The sequence below is a fragment of the Nerophis lumbriciformis genome, linkage group LG08 (assembly GCF_033978685.3).
Source record: "Nerophis lumbriciformis linkage group LG08, RoL_Nlum_v2.1, whole genome shotgun sequence".
NCBI classification, from domain to species: Eukaryota; Metazoa; Chordata; class Actinopteri; order Syngnathiformes; family Syngnathidae; genus Nerophis; species Nerophis lumbriciformis.
In genome coordinates, this window is record NC_084555.2 from 32790282 (window position 1) to 32806634 (window position 16353).

The following is a 16353-nucleotide window of genomic DNA, read 5'->3' on the forward strand; positions in this document are numbered from 1 at the left end:
TAAAACAGTTTTCTAAACTGGACTTTCAATCGAAGCAGGAGGTAATACTTAAAGGAAGATCTCCATCGAGACAGAGAGACTTTTAAAACTGAAGAAAGATAAGGAAGACTTCTATAAACAAGTTATTGATGCTTTTGTTTAAAAGGAGCTGTGCATGGACTTCATTTATAAGTAAAGGTAAGACCATAATAATGTTTTTTTTTTATTAAGTGTGCTTTTTTGTGTGCTACAGTTTGTATGTGTAAAGTTAAAGTTAAGTTAAAGTACCAATGATTGTCACACACACTAGGTGTGGTGAAATGTGTCCTCTGCATTTGACCCATCCCCTTGATCACCCCCTGGGAGGTGAGGGGAGCAGTGGGCAGCAGCGGCGCCACGCCCGGGAATCATTTTTGGTGATTTAACCCCCAATTCCAACCCTTGATGCTGAGTGCCAAGCAGGGAAGAATGCTGGTATGAGCTTTTAAACATAACCCGTTAACTGCTGCCAATCAAATGGTGAATAAGATACTCTTTAGGGTTCATATGTTTGTAAATCTGACTGTGATGAAGTCAGTGCCTCATCAGCCATGAACCTCACCGCACGTCACTGGTATCTTAGGTGGTTGTGCCTAGTTATATAAATGCAGGTTGATATAAAAACAGGATGTTGCATATTAATAAATCCACACCTATTGTATAAACATAATGTCTTCACATCAAGCCAAAACTTCCTTGCCTGAGTTTTAGGCCCCGCCCTCCACTTCCGTGTATGGCGCGAGGACACAAGACAGGTGTTTCCAGCGGGGGGGGGGCATGGATGTTACCCGCGCTCTCTGCTCCTTGCTGCCGCTGTGTGAGTTCTCGCAGTAGTGCACGCGTTCTTGTGGTGGGCCGGGCGCTATCGCGAGATCTGTGTCCACACGATCAACCTGCTCGTTGACACAGCAGCAGCAGCAGCGCCGAGCGCAGAATGTCTCGGTCGGACTGAAAGCCAGAAGAACGGACGAGAGGAATCGAACATCTGACCGCACATGATGATAGTAGCGCGTCGAGGTGTTTGGGTGGACTAACGAACACACACACGACGAAGAGGGCGGGAATAAATGTAAGTAAGATGTGTTTTTTTGTGTGCGCTCAGGAGCGGAGCGAGGAAGCGAAAGTTAGAGAGTCCACTCATTTGAGAGGATTTACTAGGAGTTGTTTTGAAAGATTCTCACCAATTTATCCAACACTTTAAAACGCCCAATTGATCTCATTACACTTTTAACACGCCTTTTCCCCTCGCTCCTTCACGTGCACTTTTCCTGTTAAACTCACTGCGCGTTGCGTTCAAGTGCACCACAAGACGCATCAGACTTTTGACCACTGTCGTCGGCACAAGCTCTTATATACTTTTAGGATGTTTTGTTTAAAAAATAATACAAGTTGTGTGCTTTTGGACAGCTCCGTGGTAACATATGGCATAAAGGGGAGCACAGCTGGAGGTAGCGTTTCCATTGCAGTGATGTCAGAGCAGCTGACTCCACAGCTTGCAGTGTAATTAGCAAACAGAGCAGCAGTTTACTCTTTTTTTCTTCTTCCTTCTTTCACCTTACACCCCTTGCCTGCTGGACGGCTGCTATTATTTCCAGCGCCGCTTGCTTGTTCTGTAAACACCGCTTTGTGTGTATGTGTGTTTTTGGAAACGCATCGCTATCCACATTTTCTAACATTTTCGGAAGCTCATGAAGTGGACTTGAAACTGGAACACAGTGGATCATATGATGGGTGAGCGCTCTTGAATGCAGCTTGCAACGCTGTGGGAAAAGTTGTAAAATGTATCTTTACTTAACATTTGAGGAATGTTTTTGATGCTGTCACGTCAGAGTAAACCTAATGCAAATTTAGGGATATTTGCGGTCATGTTTTCCTTTTTTAGTCAACCTAGACCTCAAGTAAAAAAACTCAATTTTACTAGTTATCCTACAGGCCTAAAGTTGAATCTCTTACAGGGGTCTCCCACGTTCACCACTGTTGGAACTATGTTGCATTATGTTGACAAAAAGAAAGGAGAAGTGAGCAACATATAAGCTATACTTTATTAACAAAGCAGACCTCCTCTCAATCATTGCCACAATTGTATTTGTTATTTTGTCATTTAAATAGAGGCCTAATGTCTGAGTTGATACGTTGTTAAAACACTCAGGGTAAATACTTTTTGACCCTTGGTGAGCTACGTGTTGGAGACTCAGTCTGGTACAATCTTAAAGTTAAAAGTTAAAGTACCAATGATTGTCACACACACACTAGGTGTGGCGAGATTATTCTCTGCATTTGACCCATCACCCTTGATCACCCCCTGGGAGGTGAGGGGAGCAGTGGGCAGCAGCGGTGGCTGCGCCCGGGAATCATTTTGGTGATTTAACCCCCAATTCCAACCCTTGATGCTGAGTGCCAAGCAGGGAGGTAATGGGTCCCATTTTTTATAGTCTTTGGTATGACTCTTGCTGTGTGCTTCTAAACTCTGACCTGGTATAAACTGATTCAGGGTGAATAAGTGATGTTTTTCTACAAATAGCACAATTTAAGATTAGTTTTAATTTCATTTTCTCAAGTTTGGGGCCAAATGCAACTTGATATTCACTCAAAACTAAGTTTGCAGGGTGAAATTAATTTTTAAACTTAAAGTAAGCCTGGTTCATCTTTATTTTGCCTTTTTTTGATTAAAAAAAAAAAAAGATTGTACAGTATGTTGTATAGGTAGCACCTTATACTGTATGTTTGTGTGTGTTCTGCCACATGTTAGTCATTTGTTTCTTCACCTAACACCAGCTTTCAGCTCCCTTCTTAATAGCCCCATTTGGTTTATCCACTATCCTGTTTTTCCTGTTTTTCGTCAGGTTATGAAGGAAGAATGGAGTTCCCAGACCATAGCCGCCAGTTGCTGCAGTGTCTGAGTCAGCAGCGTCACCAAGGTTTCCTGTGTGACTGCACTGTTTTGGTCGGGGAGGCTCGCTTCAAGGCGCACAGAGCCGTGCTGGCCTCCTGCAGTATGTACTTCCATCTCTTCTACAGGGACCAGCTGGACAAAAGGGACGTTGTGCATCTCAACAGTGACATTGTGACAGCGCCGGCTTTTAGTCTGCTCCTTGAATTTATGTATGAGGGCAAGTTGGAATTCAGCACTCTTCCAGTGGAGGATGTGCTGGCCGCGGCCAGTTACCTCCACATGTACGACATCGTCAAAGTGTGCAAAGGCAAGCTGAAAGATAAAGACGAGGAGAAGATGGGCGAGGCTTTTGGACTCAGCTGTCTGGACCGGGACAATTCCGCGGACGCCGAGCTGCGCGCTGACAAGCAGCTCGGAAAGCGACGGTCTCAGGGGCTCCCCGGGTCCCCCTCCCCGACGGAACAGTTTGACACGGACAACAGTGAAGCGGGCCTCCCTGTCACCGACTGTGAAAGGTCGGCACAGAACAGGCAGAAGGCAAACGGTCACTCTGGCAGGTCCCCGGACCTTGTAGGTGTCAATTATGTGTCAGCGGAGGCCGAGCCCTGCGTCCAAACAGCTGGAAAAACAAAAGCTGATGTCAGTAGTTCCACCGTATCGCTGTCCCAGAGGTCCCGGGCTTCGGATGACATGGACTGCGCTCTGGATTTGTCTTTCAAGCCTCTGTCTAGCAGAGATCCCTTACAGCCCTCCTACATCTCGGGACAGCTGGCCCTCGACAGCCAGCAGCAGGGCACTGAGCCACTTGTTAAAGATGAACACGACTTGCTGTCAGAGCAGGAGGACAGTGAGCCGATGAGCCCTGAGAGCCAGCGCTTTGGGAATAGTGCCCGGAGCTCAGTGGTGACAGGGTTCGCTGCCCTCTTCCCAGGCAACAACGGCTCCACCGCCGCCCTCCTCTCCCAGGAGGAGGACCTGATGGACGAAGAGGGGGATGCCTGCGGGAGGAGGGAGGGCGCCCCCGGCAGGGAGGCGGCCGACGAGAGGAGGGGTCGGCTGCTGGGGGACAGCGAGGAGGAGGAGGAGGACGACTTGGCCTCCTCGGACATCTCCACCTCCAGTGGCGTGCTCTTGCCGCCGGGCCAACAGGTGTGCGTGTGCCCGCTCTGCAGCAAAGTCTTCCCCAGCCCGCACGTCCTGCAGCTGCACCTCAGCTCGCACTTCCGCGAGAAGGACGGCGCCCGCTCCAAGTTGTCCCCCGACGGCTCTGTGCCCACCTGCATGCAGTGCAACAAGACCTTCTCCTGCATGTACACGCTCAAGCGACACGAGCGAACGCACTCCGGCGAGAAGCCGTACACCTGCGGCCAGTGCGGCAAGAGCTTCCAGTACTCGCACAACTTGAGTCGGCACGCCGTGGTCCACACGCGAGAGAAGCCTCACGCGTGCAAGTGGTGCGAGCGCCGCTTCACACAATCCGGGGACCTGTACCGCCACATCAGGAAGTTTCACTGCGGCCTTGTCAAAACTCTCTCCATCAGTTAAAATGCTGTATTATTTACACTCTGGCTGTCTGGATTCTACCCCCTGTGGCATTTCTCTTGATGAAGATGTAGCAATTTAAAAAAAAACAATAACTACGCTGGTTGGATGCAGACTGGCGAACTGCATCAGTGCAGTGTGGAAGTTGAACAAAGTAGATGATGCACTTGTTTGTCTTTGTGTGTTGACTTTACTAGAAGCATCCTAATAGAAGATGCGAACATTTGTTAATACAATCCACTTTATTTGTGCACAGCCGAACCGTCCTTTTTTTTAACTCCTACTTTATTATTATAATTAATATTATTTATTGGGGTATTTGTAACATGTCAAAATCACAAGGCAGCAAAACTAATGAAGTTGTACTACTGGAGTATGTTTGTTTTCTTTGTTTGGCTAAAATAATACAATTATCGTAATTGGGTAGAATTACTTGTCCTTTTTTATTATTATGAATGTGAAATAACTGAAGGAAAGGCCTAATTGCTACTTGAGAAAAAGTTGTCCTGTAACCTTGGTGCCTCTTATTGTACTTATTGATGAGCGCCATCTATCACCATGCCTTTTGTCAAATCCACTCACACATACCAGAGGAGGTAATAGGCAGCACCGGAATGCTAATTGATCCACGAGTGCCCTCACAAGAATGTGACCCAACTATGTAAATTAAGCTCTTATCAATGACGTTGGTATTGATTAGCAGAGGAGTGTTACTTCCTGGCCTAGGTGGATGCATTGGGGATAATATGATAACGTAATGACCACCATAGCATTCTGCAAAAGCTACTGACTTTTTCTTTGCCTTCTTACTGTATGTGTTATGTGTTACTACTGATGAACTTGTTGGCGCCTTTAGTGGTTTAAAAAAAAAGGTCTTTGGGCATGAAGGAGGATTATTTTTGTCAAATCTGTCCTGAGAAGACTTGATCTGAATTTATTTATTACCTTGGTTCAGGGTTTTTTTCCCCCATAAGCTCAAACTTTGGTACTCACTAACTGGCACTGGGGCTGTTCTTTGTTTTTGTTTCTTTGTGCAAATCAAGTTACTGTAATTGTGTTTTAATCAAGAAATATCAGTCACACAGAACCTAGAGAAGCACTTGTTTTTTTAGCATGCATATAGTTTCAACACTATTGCCTAGGCTGCTATTACAATTTGTATATTTAATGTAAATATATATTCTATTTGTCTGGCGTGGCGGAGGGCGCCAGGTGCCTTATTAAAGGCTGCGGTGTTTTCTGGAAGTTTCTCGTCTCAAAGCTTGAGGAGACTGCTAATTAGAATCCGAGGGGTTTAATTTCGACACAGGAAATAGTTCATTTTTTTCTTTTCTTTTTTACCCACAAGCCATAGTGATTCGGCATATAGAAATGGAACAATACAAGCTTTGTCTCACACACAAGTCTCAGGTAGTTCTCAAGGGATCATTGTGTATCTCTCGCCGAGCTACTGGGGATGTGGGGGGGGGGGGGGGGGGGGGGGTGCACGTTTCTGTTGGCGCTTTGCTGTATTGAATGGAGCCATTGGAATGTGAGAAATGTATTTAGGCGAAGGGAAACCAAGGAGACTGTAAACAGGTGTATTGTTTGGCGGCATCAAAGTCCTACACCCCCCCACCCACCCCACGCCCCTTCAAACTCCCACAGCAAGCAGTAGATAAATGCTTCATTGTTCTACACAGAGGAGAGGCCGTTGAGGTTTGATTGTACACCTGTAAAGAGATTAGAAGAATGATCATCCTGCCAATAAAACGGGCAAATAAACATCTGGAGAAATTGTGCTTCATCACCCCTTCTTCTTTGACAATGGTTTGTCAGAGTGGAACCACTTTAGTCATGTGGCGTTCCTATTTCATGACGTACACAGGCAGGAATATGCTGTAGGTCCTCTTGATTCTTGAATGTGTACAGAAGCAGAGAAACTAACACGTTTTTTTTTGAGTAAAAGATGAGCGGTTATTTCAAACTCCAGGATGTTCACCGAGCGTGCCTTCGTCGACACACACACACACACACACACACACAGGTGTTGCATCTGGAGGAGTCCCTCGCTCCACGACAACGTGCTTCTTTTCCTAACATATCACAAGTTTGTTTGCTGCTTTGTGTGAGGTTACTGTTTTGTTAAGTTTTTGTTTTTTAAAAGGGGGGTGGGAGGGACTCTTTAACCATTTCATTGTGTGAATAAATGGATTAATAGAGGACCAGCGTTTGTGTGTGTGTTGGGTTCCATGAGCTCACTGTTGAATATGAACTGCTGAGATTCTCATTGTCTTTTGAAACAAAACTCTTGGTCAAAGGCAGCGTTTGCCTAAGTCATGCTGTATGATCTTTTCAGTCGGAAAATGACTTCATTAACACTGGAATGTTGTCTCCTGCAGGTCCCAACTGTGAAATTGTGTATAATCACAAGAACTATTTATTATTACGTCTGCTTCTCTAGCAGCATCTGATTTTTTTGATTAGGTTATGACGTTTAAATGTCACATGAAAATCAAACTGTAGAAGTGCCATTAGAATTTAATATAATGTCTTTTTTAATAAGAAAGGTATATTTTATAGTAATTGCTTCAGTGTTAGTGGCGTAGAGATTAGTTGACAATCTTTGCTTAGATATGGAAGCAATTCACTTGTTTTGATTTATTGTACTGTGCATTTTAATTGTTTGACTTGTGTGAGTGTGTGCGGAGGCGTGTGTGCTGTGGAAATGTGACAATCTGGATTTAGGTCTTTATTGAGATTATGCATAGAATTAAATGGAACAACTCTGTGTCGTTGTGTGGATTTCATTCGTTTCCATTTTGCTGGTTCACATCACACATTAGAAGATAAACATTTCCACCTACATTTTAGTTTAGCAATTGTATAAATACCACATAATATAGTAGTAGTATATAATAATTGTAATGGAGTTCATTTTTAGTACTCTTATACTAATGTTTGGACAAATCTTTATCTATCTGAAATAATCAAGCAGTAACACAGGGTCCATTAATAGTAAAAACCCCACAATGTACTGCAAGTGTGCCATCTCGTAGATGTCCGCTGTGTCAGCACTTATGTCGATTAGTTTAAGTTGAAAATTATGTTTTATATCAGAAATCATTAATGAAGAATACCGTGATTTTCAGACTATAAGTCGCAGTTTTTTTCATAGTTTGGCCGGGGGTGCGACTTATACTCAGGAGCCACTTATGTGTGAAATTATTAACACATAACCGTAAAATATCAAATAATATTATTTAGCTCATTCACGTAAGAGACTAGACGTATAAGATTTCATGGGATTTAGCGATTAGGAGTGACAGATTGTTTGGTAAACGTATAGCATGTTCTATATGTTATAGTTATTTGAATGACTCTTGCCATAATATGTTACGTTAACATACCAGGCACGTTCTCAGTTGGTTATTTATGCCTCATATAACGTACACTTATTCAACCTGTTGGTCACTATTCTTTATTTATTTTAAATTGCCTTTCAAATGTCTATTCTTGGTGTTGGGTTTTATCAAATAAATTTCCCCAAAAAATGCAACTTATACTCCAGTGCGACTTATATATGTTTTTTTTTCTTCTTTATTATGCATTTTCGGCCGGTGCGACTTATACTCCGAAAAATACGGTATATACTGTTACTACATATGTAACGGTGTGGCTGGGCCATGTGTACTTTAGTAAACCTCACTCTCTGACAACCTCAAGAGCAGTGCTGGCTACCGGGTTGATAGCTTGGGCTTTTAGCTCGGTAGCTAGAACGCTTGTCTCTCATGCTCGGGCGGAAGACAGAAAGCAGGGACGAACCACGCAGGTTACACACGTACACATTAGTTCTTTAAATTGTGTCTACAGAAAAAAAGGGTAGTTCACATAAGCTAGCTGGTACTCTGTACCAGGACATACGGTGTCCTTGGAGGGTCAAAAACCATTTGGCACAGGTGAACTTGTAAATGAGCTAGCTGCATTTTATTGTCTGTCATAAAAACAGTGAGTATAACTGACTACTTATGATTCATTACCTAGCTTTTATTGATGACAACAAATTTCCACAAAGTAGGATTATTAATAAATCAAATATCTTCATAGTTGCAGAATGACAAAATATGTTTTTTTTTACCATAATTAAAACCCTCTAAAATATGATATAGCACCCATATAGTCTCCTCTACACTTGTTTCACCCAATGTCGAAGCTTTGAGTGTGTTCCACTGTAGATAACACTACTCACCAGTAGTCTGGAGCATCACTCGGCCACTAAAACATAGCCAGGACCTGGAAAAGTCATCCTGTTCTGGGTAATTACTTTAAGTTAGAAATGGGCTTCCATGCACTGAAATCACTGGCTTAAGTTTTTCTTTAAAAACTTGACAGCCGCAGTTACAATTAGCTAATAGCTATGATGCTAGCATTCCATGTCCGCGTTGATTGTCGATCGCCACAACAAAACAGAAAGCAAAACAAATATTGCATTGTATTACGTAGAACAGTGATTTTCAACCACTGTGCTGCGGCACTCTAGTGTGCTGTGAGATACAGCTTGGTGTGCCGTGGGAGATTATCTAATGTCACCTATTTGGGGTAAAAAAAATATTTTTTTGCAAACCAGTAATTATAGTCTGCAAATGATGTGTTGTTGTTGAGTGTCGGTGCTGTCTAGAGCTTGGCAGAGTAACCGTGTAATACTCTTTCATATCAGTAGGTGGCAGCAGGTAGCTAATTGCTTTGTAGATGTCGGAAACAGCGGGAGGCAGTGTGAAGGTAAAAAGGTTTCTAATGCTTAAACCAAAAATAAACAAAAGGTGAATGCCCCTAAGAAAGGGCATTGAAGCTTAGGGAAGGCTATGCAGAACGAGACTAAAACTGAACTGGCTGCAAAGTAAACAAAAACAGAATGCTGGACGACAGCAAAGACTTACTGTGGAGCAAAGATGGTGTCCGCAATGTACATCCGAACATGACATGACAATCAACAATGTCCATGCAAAGAAGGATAAAAACAACTGAAATCTTCTTGATTGCTAAAACAAAGTAGATGCGGGAAATATCGCTCAAAGGAAGACATGAAACTGCTACAGGAAAATACCAAAAAAAGAGAAAAAGCCACCAAAATTGGAGCGCAAGACAAGAACTAAAACACTACACACAGGAAAACAGCAAAAAACTCCAAATAAGTCAGGGGGTAATGTGACAGGTGGTGACAGTACACCTACTTTGAGACAAGAGCTATAGTGATGCATGCTTGGTTATGCTTTAAATTCATATCCAACAATTGCGACAACGACTTTTTTCTGTCAACTGAGTTTCATTGTTTAATGATTTCTGCTGGTGGTGTGCCTCCGGATTTTGTCAACACAAAAAATGTGCCTTGGCTCAAAAAAGGTTGAAAATCACTGACGTAGAAGACATAAATACAACTTGATACAACACTTAATTTAGGTCAAGGACATGTAGTAGACGCTTTAAAAATGTTTTTTTTTTGTAAATCAATGATGTAGTGAAGTGGCAATATTTAAAGGGAGATGTAGCAAGGGATGACTGTAAGTGCAAAGCATGCTTGACATTAGGATTGTGGGCTTATGGTGCGTTCCATTTATGTTTGGAAGTCGGAATTTCCGAGTTTCTTGTTGGAAATCAAAACTGGAACACCCCTCGAGGTCGGATTTGTCCCCCTCATCACCCCCAAGTTGGCTTCAAAGATGACTGCTTTGAGTGTAAACGATAACAGAAGCTTCCATAATATCCGTTATTAGCACTTCCGACTAGTTTTTGGCGCACAAAATCAGCCATATACGTTGTATTGTGCGATGTATATGGTAATGTTAGTGTAGTCCATCCATATTTCCATTTCCTACCGCTTGTCCCTACTGGGGTTGAGGGGGCCCTGGAGCCCATCACAGCAGCATTGGGGCGGAAGGCGGGGTACACCCTGGACAAGTCGCCACCTCACCACAGATAGACAGACAACATTCACTAAATGTAAATGTTTTAATGTGGTACAGTACGTGCATACATCACCAACAATGTGTCGTCCTCTTTATCCACTGTGTTTAAAGGTTGCAGAAGGAGTGCATCATTCCCAGCTTTGGCTTCCAACCTCCGAGGTAAATGGAATGCAGCATTAGCACCTGGTAAGTTCGGCTCCTTGTTGCGGTGCATGCTGGGACTTGTAGTATTAACAGTATTATGCATTATACTGCATTACTCACTAGCCCAGTGATTCTCAAACTTTGGTCACAGTCCTGTATAAAGAGAGAATGGCCGACTAAACAACAGGAGCCATCTTTGCTACCAAGGACGCATGCAATTTCTCTCGTTTTGACGTTAGTTTTTCTGACAAAATAAACCAAAATGATATCTCCATATATAATTCTAGACATACTCCATCTCATATACTTATAATAAAACATGCTCCTATTTTGTCAAATTATAATTTTGCGGCCGTATTTGACACACTCTGCTGCTACATTCCTGTTTCCTGACCAGCAGGCACTAACACGCACCTGACGATGCAATAAACATAAAAAAATACACAGAACTAAAAAAAATATTTTGCCAAAATCTTCATTAGGATGTCGTGGCTTGTGCAGCCCTTTGAGACACTTGTGATTTAGGGCTATATAAATAAACATTGATTGATTGATTGATTGATTGATTGATTAGCTTTGGACCAACAATCACTGACAAATGGTGACTTTTGTGTGAAGTATGTCAACTGTGGTGGCTGCCTCCAATGTGTTTGTAATCACTGTATGTATCATTCATTATGTATTATTATTATAACTGAAATTTATTTTTTGTAACATAGTCAATAAGTGTACTTTTGTAGTTATTTCCGCATATTTCTGCTTAATAACTCAGATATGGTAACACTGGTGAGCAGTAAACAATATGGAGTTATTTTTGATCCAGAACATATTTTGCTGCATTCATTATTGACGTAATTCTTGCCACTTTATGTTGTGTATTTTTTATAAGATTTCCAGTTCATTTTATCATTTATTATTACACTCAAAAATTAGGTTTATTTTACTCATTCAATATCTCTTTGTATTTGACTTTCTCTTCTACTGTTCCTGAATATCATTATTTTAGTCTTTCTGAGATTCAAAGATACTGTTTTTGTCAAACCATCTTTTTAATCTGTTAATTTCTTCTGTTATTATTTGTATTAGCTTGTGTGTGTTCTCTCCTTAACAAAACACAGTGGTTGTGTCGTGTTTTGACCTGACACAAGACATTGTAGTTGGTGACTCCCCAGTGTTGACCACAAACCTTCACTTCCCATACTTGTCTTCTTTCCACCTGAGACCAGGTTGGCCATACTCTCTTTATACAAACCCCGTTTCCATATGAGTTGGGAAATTGTGTTAGATGTAAATATAAACGGAATACAATGATTTGCAAATCATTTTAAACCCATATTCAGTTGAATATGCTACAAAGACAACATATTTGATGTTCAAACTGATCAACTTTTTTTGTGTGCAAATAATCATTATCTTTAGACTTTGATGCCAGCAACACGTGACAAAGAAGTTGGGAAAGGTGGCAATAAATACTGATAAAGTTGAGGAATGCTCATCAAACACTTATTTGGAACATCCCACAGGTGAACAGGCAAATTGGGAACAGGTGGGTACCATGATTGGGTATAAAAGATTCCATGAAATGCTCAGTCATTCACAAACAAGGATGGGGCGAGGGTCACCACTTTGTCAACAAATGCGTGAGCAAATTGTTGAACAGTTTAAGAAAAACCTTTCTCAACCAGCTATTGCAAGGAATTTAGGGATTTCACCATCTACGGTCCGTAATATCATCAAAGGGTTCAGAGAATCTGGAGAAATCACTGCACGTAAGCAGCTAAGCCCGTGACCTTCGATCCCTCAGGCTGTACTGCATCAACAAGCGACATCAGTGTGTAAAGGATATCACCACGTGGGCTCGGGAACACTTCAGAAAACCACTGTCAGTAACTACAGTTGGTCGCTTCATCTGTAAGTGCATGTTAAAATTATCTTATGCAAGGCGAAAACCGTTTATCAACAACACCCAGAAACGCCGTCGGCTTCACTGGGCCTGAGCTCATCTAAGATGGACTGATACAAAGTGGAAAAGTGTTCTGTGGTCTGACGAGTCCACATTTCAAATTGTTTTTGGAAACTGTGGACGTCGTGTCCTCCGGACCAAAGAGGAAAAGAACCTTCCGGATTGTTATAGGCGCAAAGTTGAAAAGCCAGCATCTGTGATGGTATGGGGGTGTATTAGTGCCCAAGACATGGGTAACTTACACATCTGTGAAGGCGCCATTAATGCTGAAAGGTACATACAGGTTTTGGAGCAACATATGTTGCCATCCAAGCAACGTTACCATGGACGCCCCTGCTTATTTCAGCAAGACAATGCCAAGCCACGTGTTACATCAACGTGGCTTCATAGTAAAAGAGTGCGGGTACTAGACTGGCCTGCCTGTAGTCCAGACCTGTCTCCCATTGAAAATGTGTGGCGCATTATGAAGCCTAAAATACCACAACGGAGACCCCCGGACTGTTGAACAACTTAAGCTGTACATCAAGCAAGAATGGGAAAGAATTCCACCTGAGAAGCTTAAAAAATGTGTCTCCTCAGTTCCCAAACATTTACTGAGTGTTGTTAAAAGGAAAGGCCATGTAACACAGTGGTGAACATGCCCTTTCCCAACTACTTTGGCACGTGTTGCAGCCATGAAATTCTAAGTTAATGATTATTTGCAAAAAAAAATGAAGTTTATGAGTTTGAACATCAAATATCTTGTCTTTGTAGTGCATTCAATAGAATATGGGTTGAAAAGGATTTGCAAATCATTGTATTCTGTTTATATTTACATCTAACACAATTTCCCAACTCATATGGAAACGGGGTTTGTACATGACTCTGACTGTAGTAATACACAGGCTCCTTCTAGTGGTAAGCCAAAGAATCACTTGATTAAAATACATTGTTTTATTTTCCTATATTCAAACACAGGGTTACTGTTCAAACTGTGTGTAATGCTACAGTGGCCACCAATATTAAATATACTTGGTAGATAAAACCTCTGCCTTGTCTTTTTATTGAATACTTAGGCCTACTATGCTACTTTAATTAAATGTGGGACATTATGGTGGCACTTGAAGAGCCAAGTTTGAGAACCACTGCATGAGTCAATATATTGTGGTCCAAACAAAAGTGTTAGATGACAATTAAAGACAATAATGCAGTGTATTATAATACTTTCTGAGGGGCACAACTATGAGAGCGCTCATGTGAGACACAAGCAGCAGTAAGTGCACGTTTTGCACCTGTCCTGCCATGTGTATAGAGACAACAGAACACTGCTGGTCCATTAAAAACTGTCAAGTTCAACACCAGAATGTTTTCAAGGCCAATGCAATAGTTGTATGCAATCCTTTCTTACATTATGCAGACACTCGTGTGTTTGGAAATCAACTTATTGCCAACTTTGTAATCATTTCTCATGTGCACGATGAAAGGAATCCAGCTGCTCTGCTACGTGATCCCAATGGGGATAGCCTTCCATTCCCACCACCCTCCCCCCTTCCCATCCCAGTGCATCCATTCTGGGAACGGCATACAGACAAGGGGGTTGCATCCGACCAACTACCCCTGCCCCCATCTCTCCAACGGCGCCCGAAATTGTGGCCCCAGCCCTCGGCCTCATCCCTCCGCTCTATTGTGTGCGTGGGTAGTAGCTCAGCCAGGCTATTGTCTGGCCGTGCTCCCCGGCACGTACTTTGTGCACAAACAGACGACATGGCGGCGCTAGCCAGCCAGCTCCCACATAAAGAAAACAATGTCCTCCATGATCATTCATAAACAGTCAATGAGTTCCTGATGGAACGCTTCAACCACTGCAGCTCACATCTGCCTGATGGGAGAGCTTAGAGTGACCGCATGGTGTGCGCATTTCTTCTGGAGCAAAACACTTCATATGGAAAGCAAGAGGCCATGTGATAGAGCTTAGCTGCAGGGTGACGAGCTGAGATATGTGCAGTCTAACGCCACGGTGTAATAAAACATTCCTCGCCAAAGCCTGGCTCATTTGACTGTGTGAGGCCGTGTGTGTGTGCAGATGTACTTGGGAGAAGTTGAGAGGAAAGTACTAAGTGTCCACCGCCTCAACAACGCCAGCGGTGGGAGCCCTTGACCTCTAAGGGGACGGGCTGCCAGGGACAGCTGGTGTGGTCCGTGTTTATTTATTTATTTGGGAACAAAAGACAGGTGGTCACACTTGAAAAGGGCACACAAACACATTCACATATGAGCGCATGTGTGTGTGTGTTGGCGCGCATACACACACACACACACACACACACACCACACACACATTTATACCTCACTTCAAATTATCACACATGCATCATGGATCTCTTTCAGAAATCATTTGGGATTTTCAGAGAAATCAATTTATCAATGATAACAAAAAATAAATATTAGCATTTGTCCATTTAACTGTGTTGTAAATACATTTTTGTGTATAACGCCGATCGTTTGTGTAAAGGGGAATTGCACTTTTTTTGGAATTTTGCCTATCGTTCATAATCTTTTTTTTTTTTTTTTAATGCATTCTAAATATTAAATACATTCGATCAAAAGTCCACTTACAATGGAGCCTATGTGAGCCACTCAATTCTGCCTATAAAGCCCTTAAAAAAACATCCAAACACCTCCATTGAGGTGTTATATACATGATGTTAGTATATATGTAGTGTAGTGACGGGCACATTTATAAAAACATTTAGTATTTACGTATTTTGATCATTTTAAACATACAAGGCGCATTAATTTCCAGGGTTCGTACACCTTTTCCATGGACTTTCAAGATCAATTTTCCTGTTTTGTCCAGTACCTTTCAAAAGGCGAAAACCAGTCTGAATCAATCCATAGCCTTGTTGTTTGTGGTCACGAAATGCTGTCTGTAGGAAAAATACGGAAAAACTGCTAAAACCTAAGCCTAACATTGAACCAGCAGTTATCGTTAACTGAATGGGGCATAGAAAATGAAGCAGTGTTATGTAGACTATTCAATGTCATTGGTTCTTTACTTGTTTGTTTGTATCATCATCATTCCTTACAAGAAATAACATTAATTAATGTTTACTTGTTTGTTTGTATCATTACTCATGTATACATCATTCTTTATAATAAACAACATTAATTATTATTGTTTACTTGTTTGTTTGTATCATAATTCATGTAGACATCATTCCTTACAAGAAATAAAATTATTGTTTACTTGTTTGTTTGTATCATAATTCATGCATACATCATGTTCATTAAAACGACAACCTCCCGGCATGATGGACCCGATGCACCACTGTCCTTTTGGGGGCGACACAGAGTATGGCATGACAACAACCTAATGTTAGGGCTCGTGCAAAGCCAACAGATCAACCGATAGCTTTCATTTTTAAGGAAACCTGTTTTATTTTTTTCGATTTTATAATTAGCCTATTGAGTCAGACTGCCGAGAAATATGATGAACATTTCCAAGCACTTCACCCAAAATTCAAGCATTTTTCAAACCTTCAGAACACAACATTAGAATCCAAGCATTTTTAAGGTTTTTAAGCACCCGTACGAACCCAAATTTCAAAAACGCATCACGACTTTCGTTGAGTTTTTTTTTAACAACATCCCTGATTAATACTTAATGGGAGCCAACAAACATAATAAAACATCACTTAGTGTACAATGTCTGCTGTCATTGCCGACTGATAGAATCTTGTTATATTCCCATTTTAGATGAAAAATGACTCATAATCCTTGCAAGGAAAAGGGGGATGGAACCAAGCGTCTTTTTCTGTCATTATCGCCATTGCAGGGTCTAAATTGGCTGTTTAATTGTACCAACTTGTCAG

At 41.9% G+C, this 16353-nt stretch overlaps 1 protein-coding gene across 2 annotated transcripts; it reads left to right on the forward strand.

Annotated features, from left to right (window-relative positions):
* Positions 1-839: 839 nt before the first annotated feature.
* zbtb42 (zinc finger and BTB domain containing 42) lies at positions 840-7225 on the forward strand. Of its 2 annotated transcripts, none has more exons than XM_061968708.2 (2): positions 840-1087; positions 2862-7225. In XM_061968708.2, the coding sequence occupies exon 2, from the start codon at positions 2876-2878 to the stop codon at positions 4454-4456; it is 1581 nt and encodes a 526-aa protein (XP_061824692.1). In that variant the 5' UTR covers positions 840-1087; positions 2862-2875; the 3' UTR covers positions 4457-7225. The 2 variants fall into 2 exon arrangements, with proteins under 2 accessions (XP_061824692.1, XP_061824691.1); XM_061968707.2 differs by lacking the exon at positions 840-1087 and adding an exon at positions 1587-1749.
* Positions 7226-16353: the final 9128 nt, after the last annotated feature.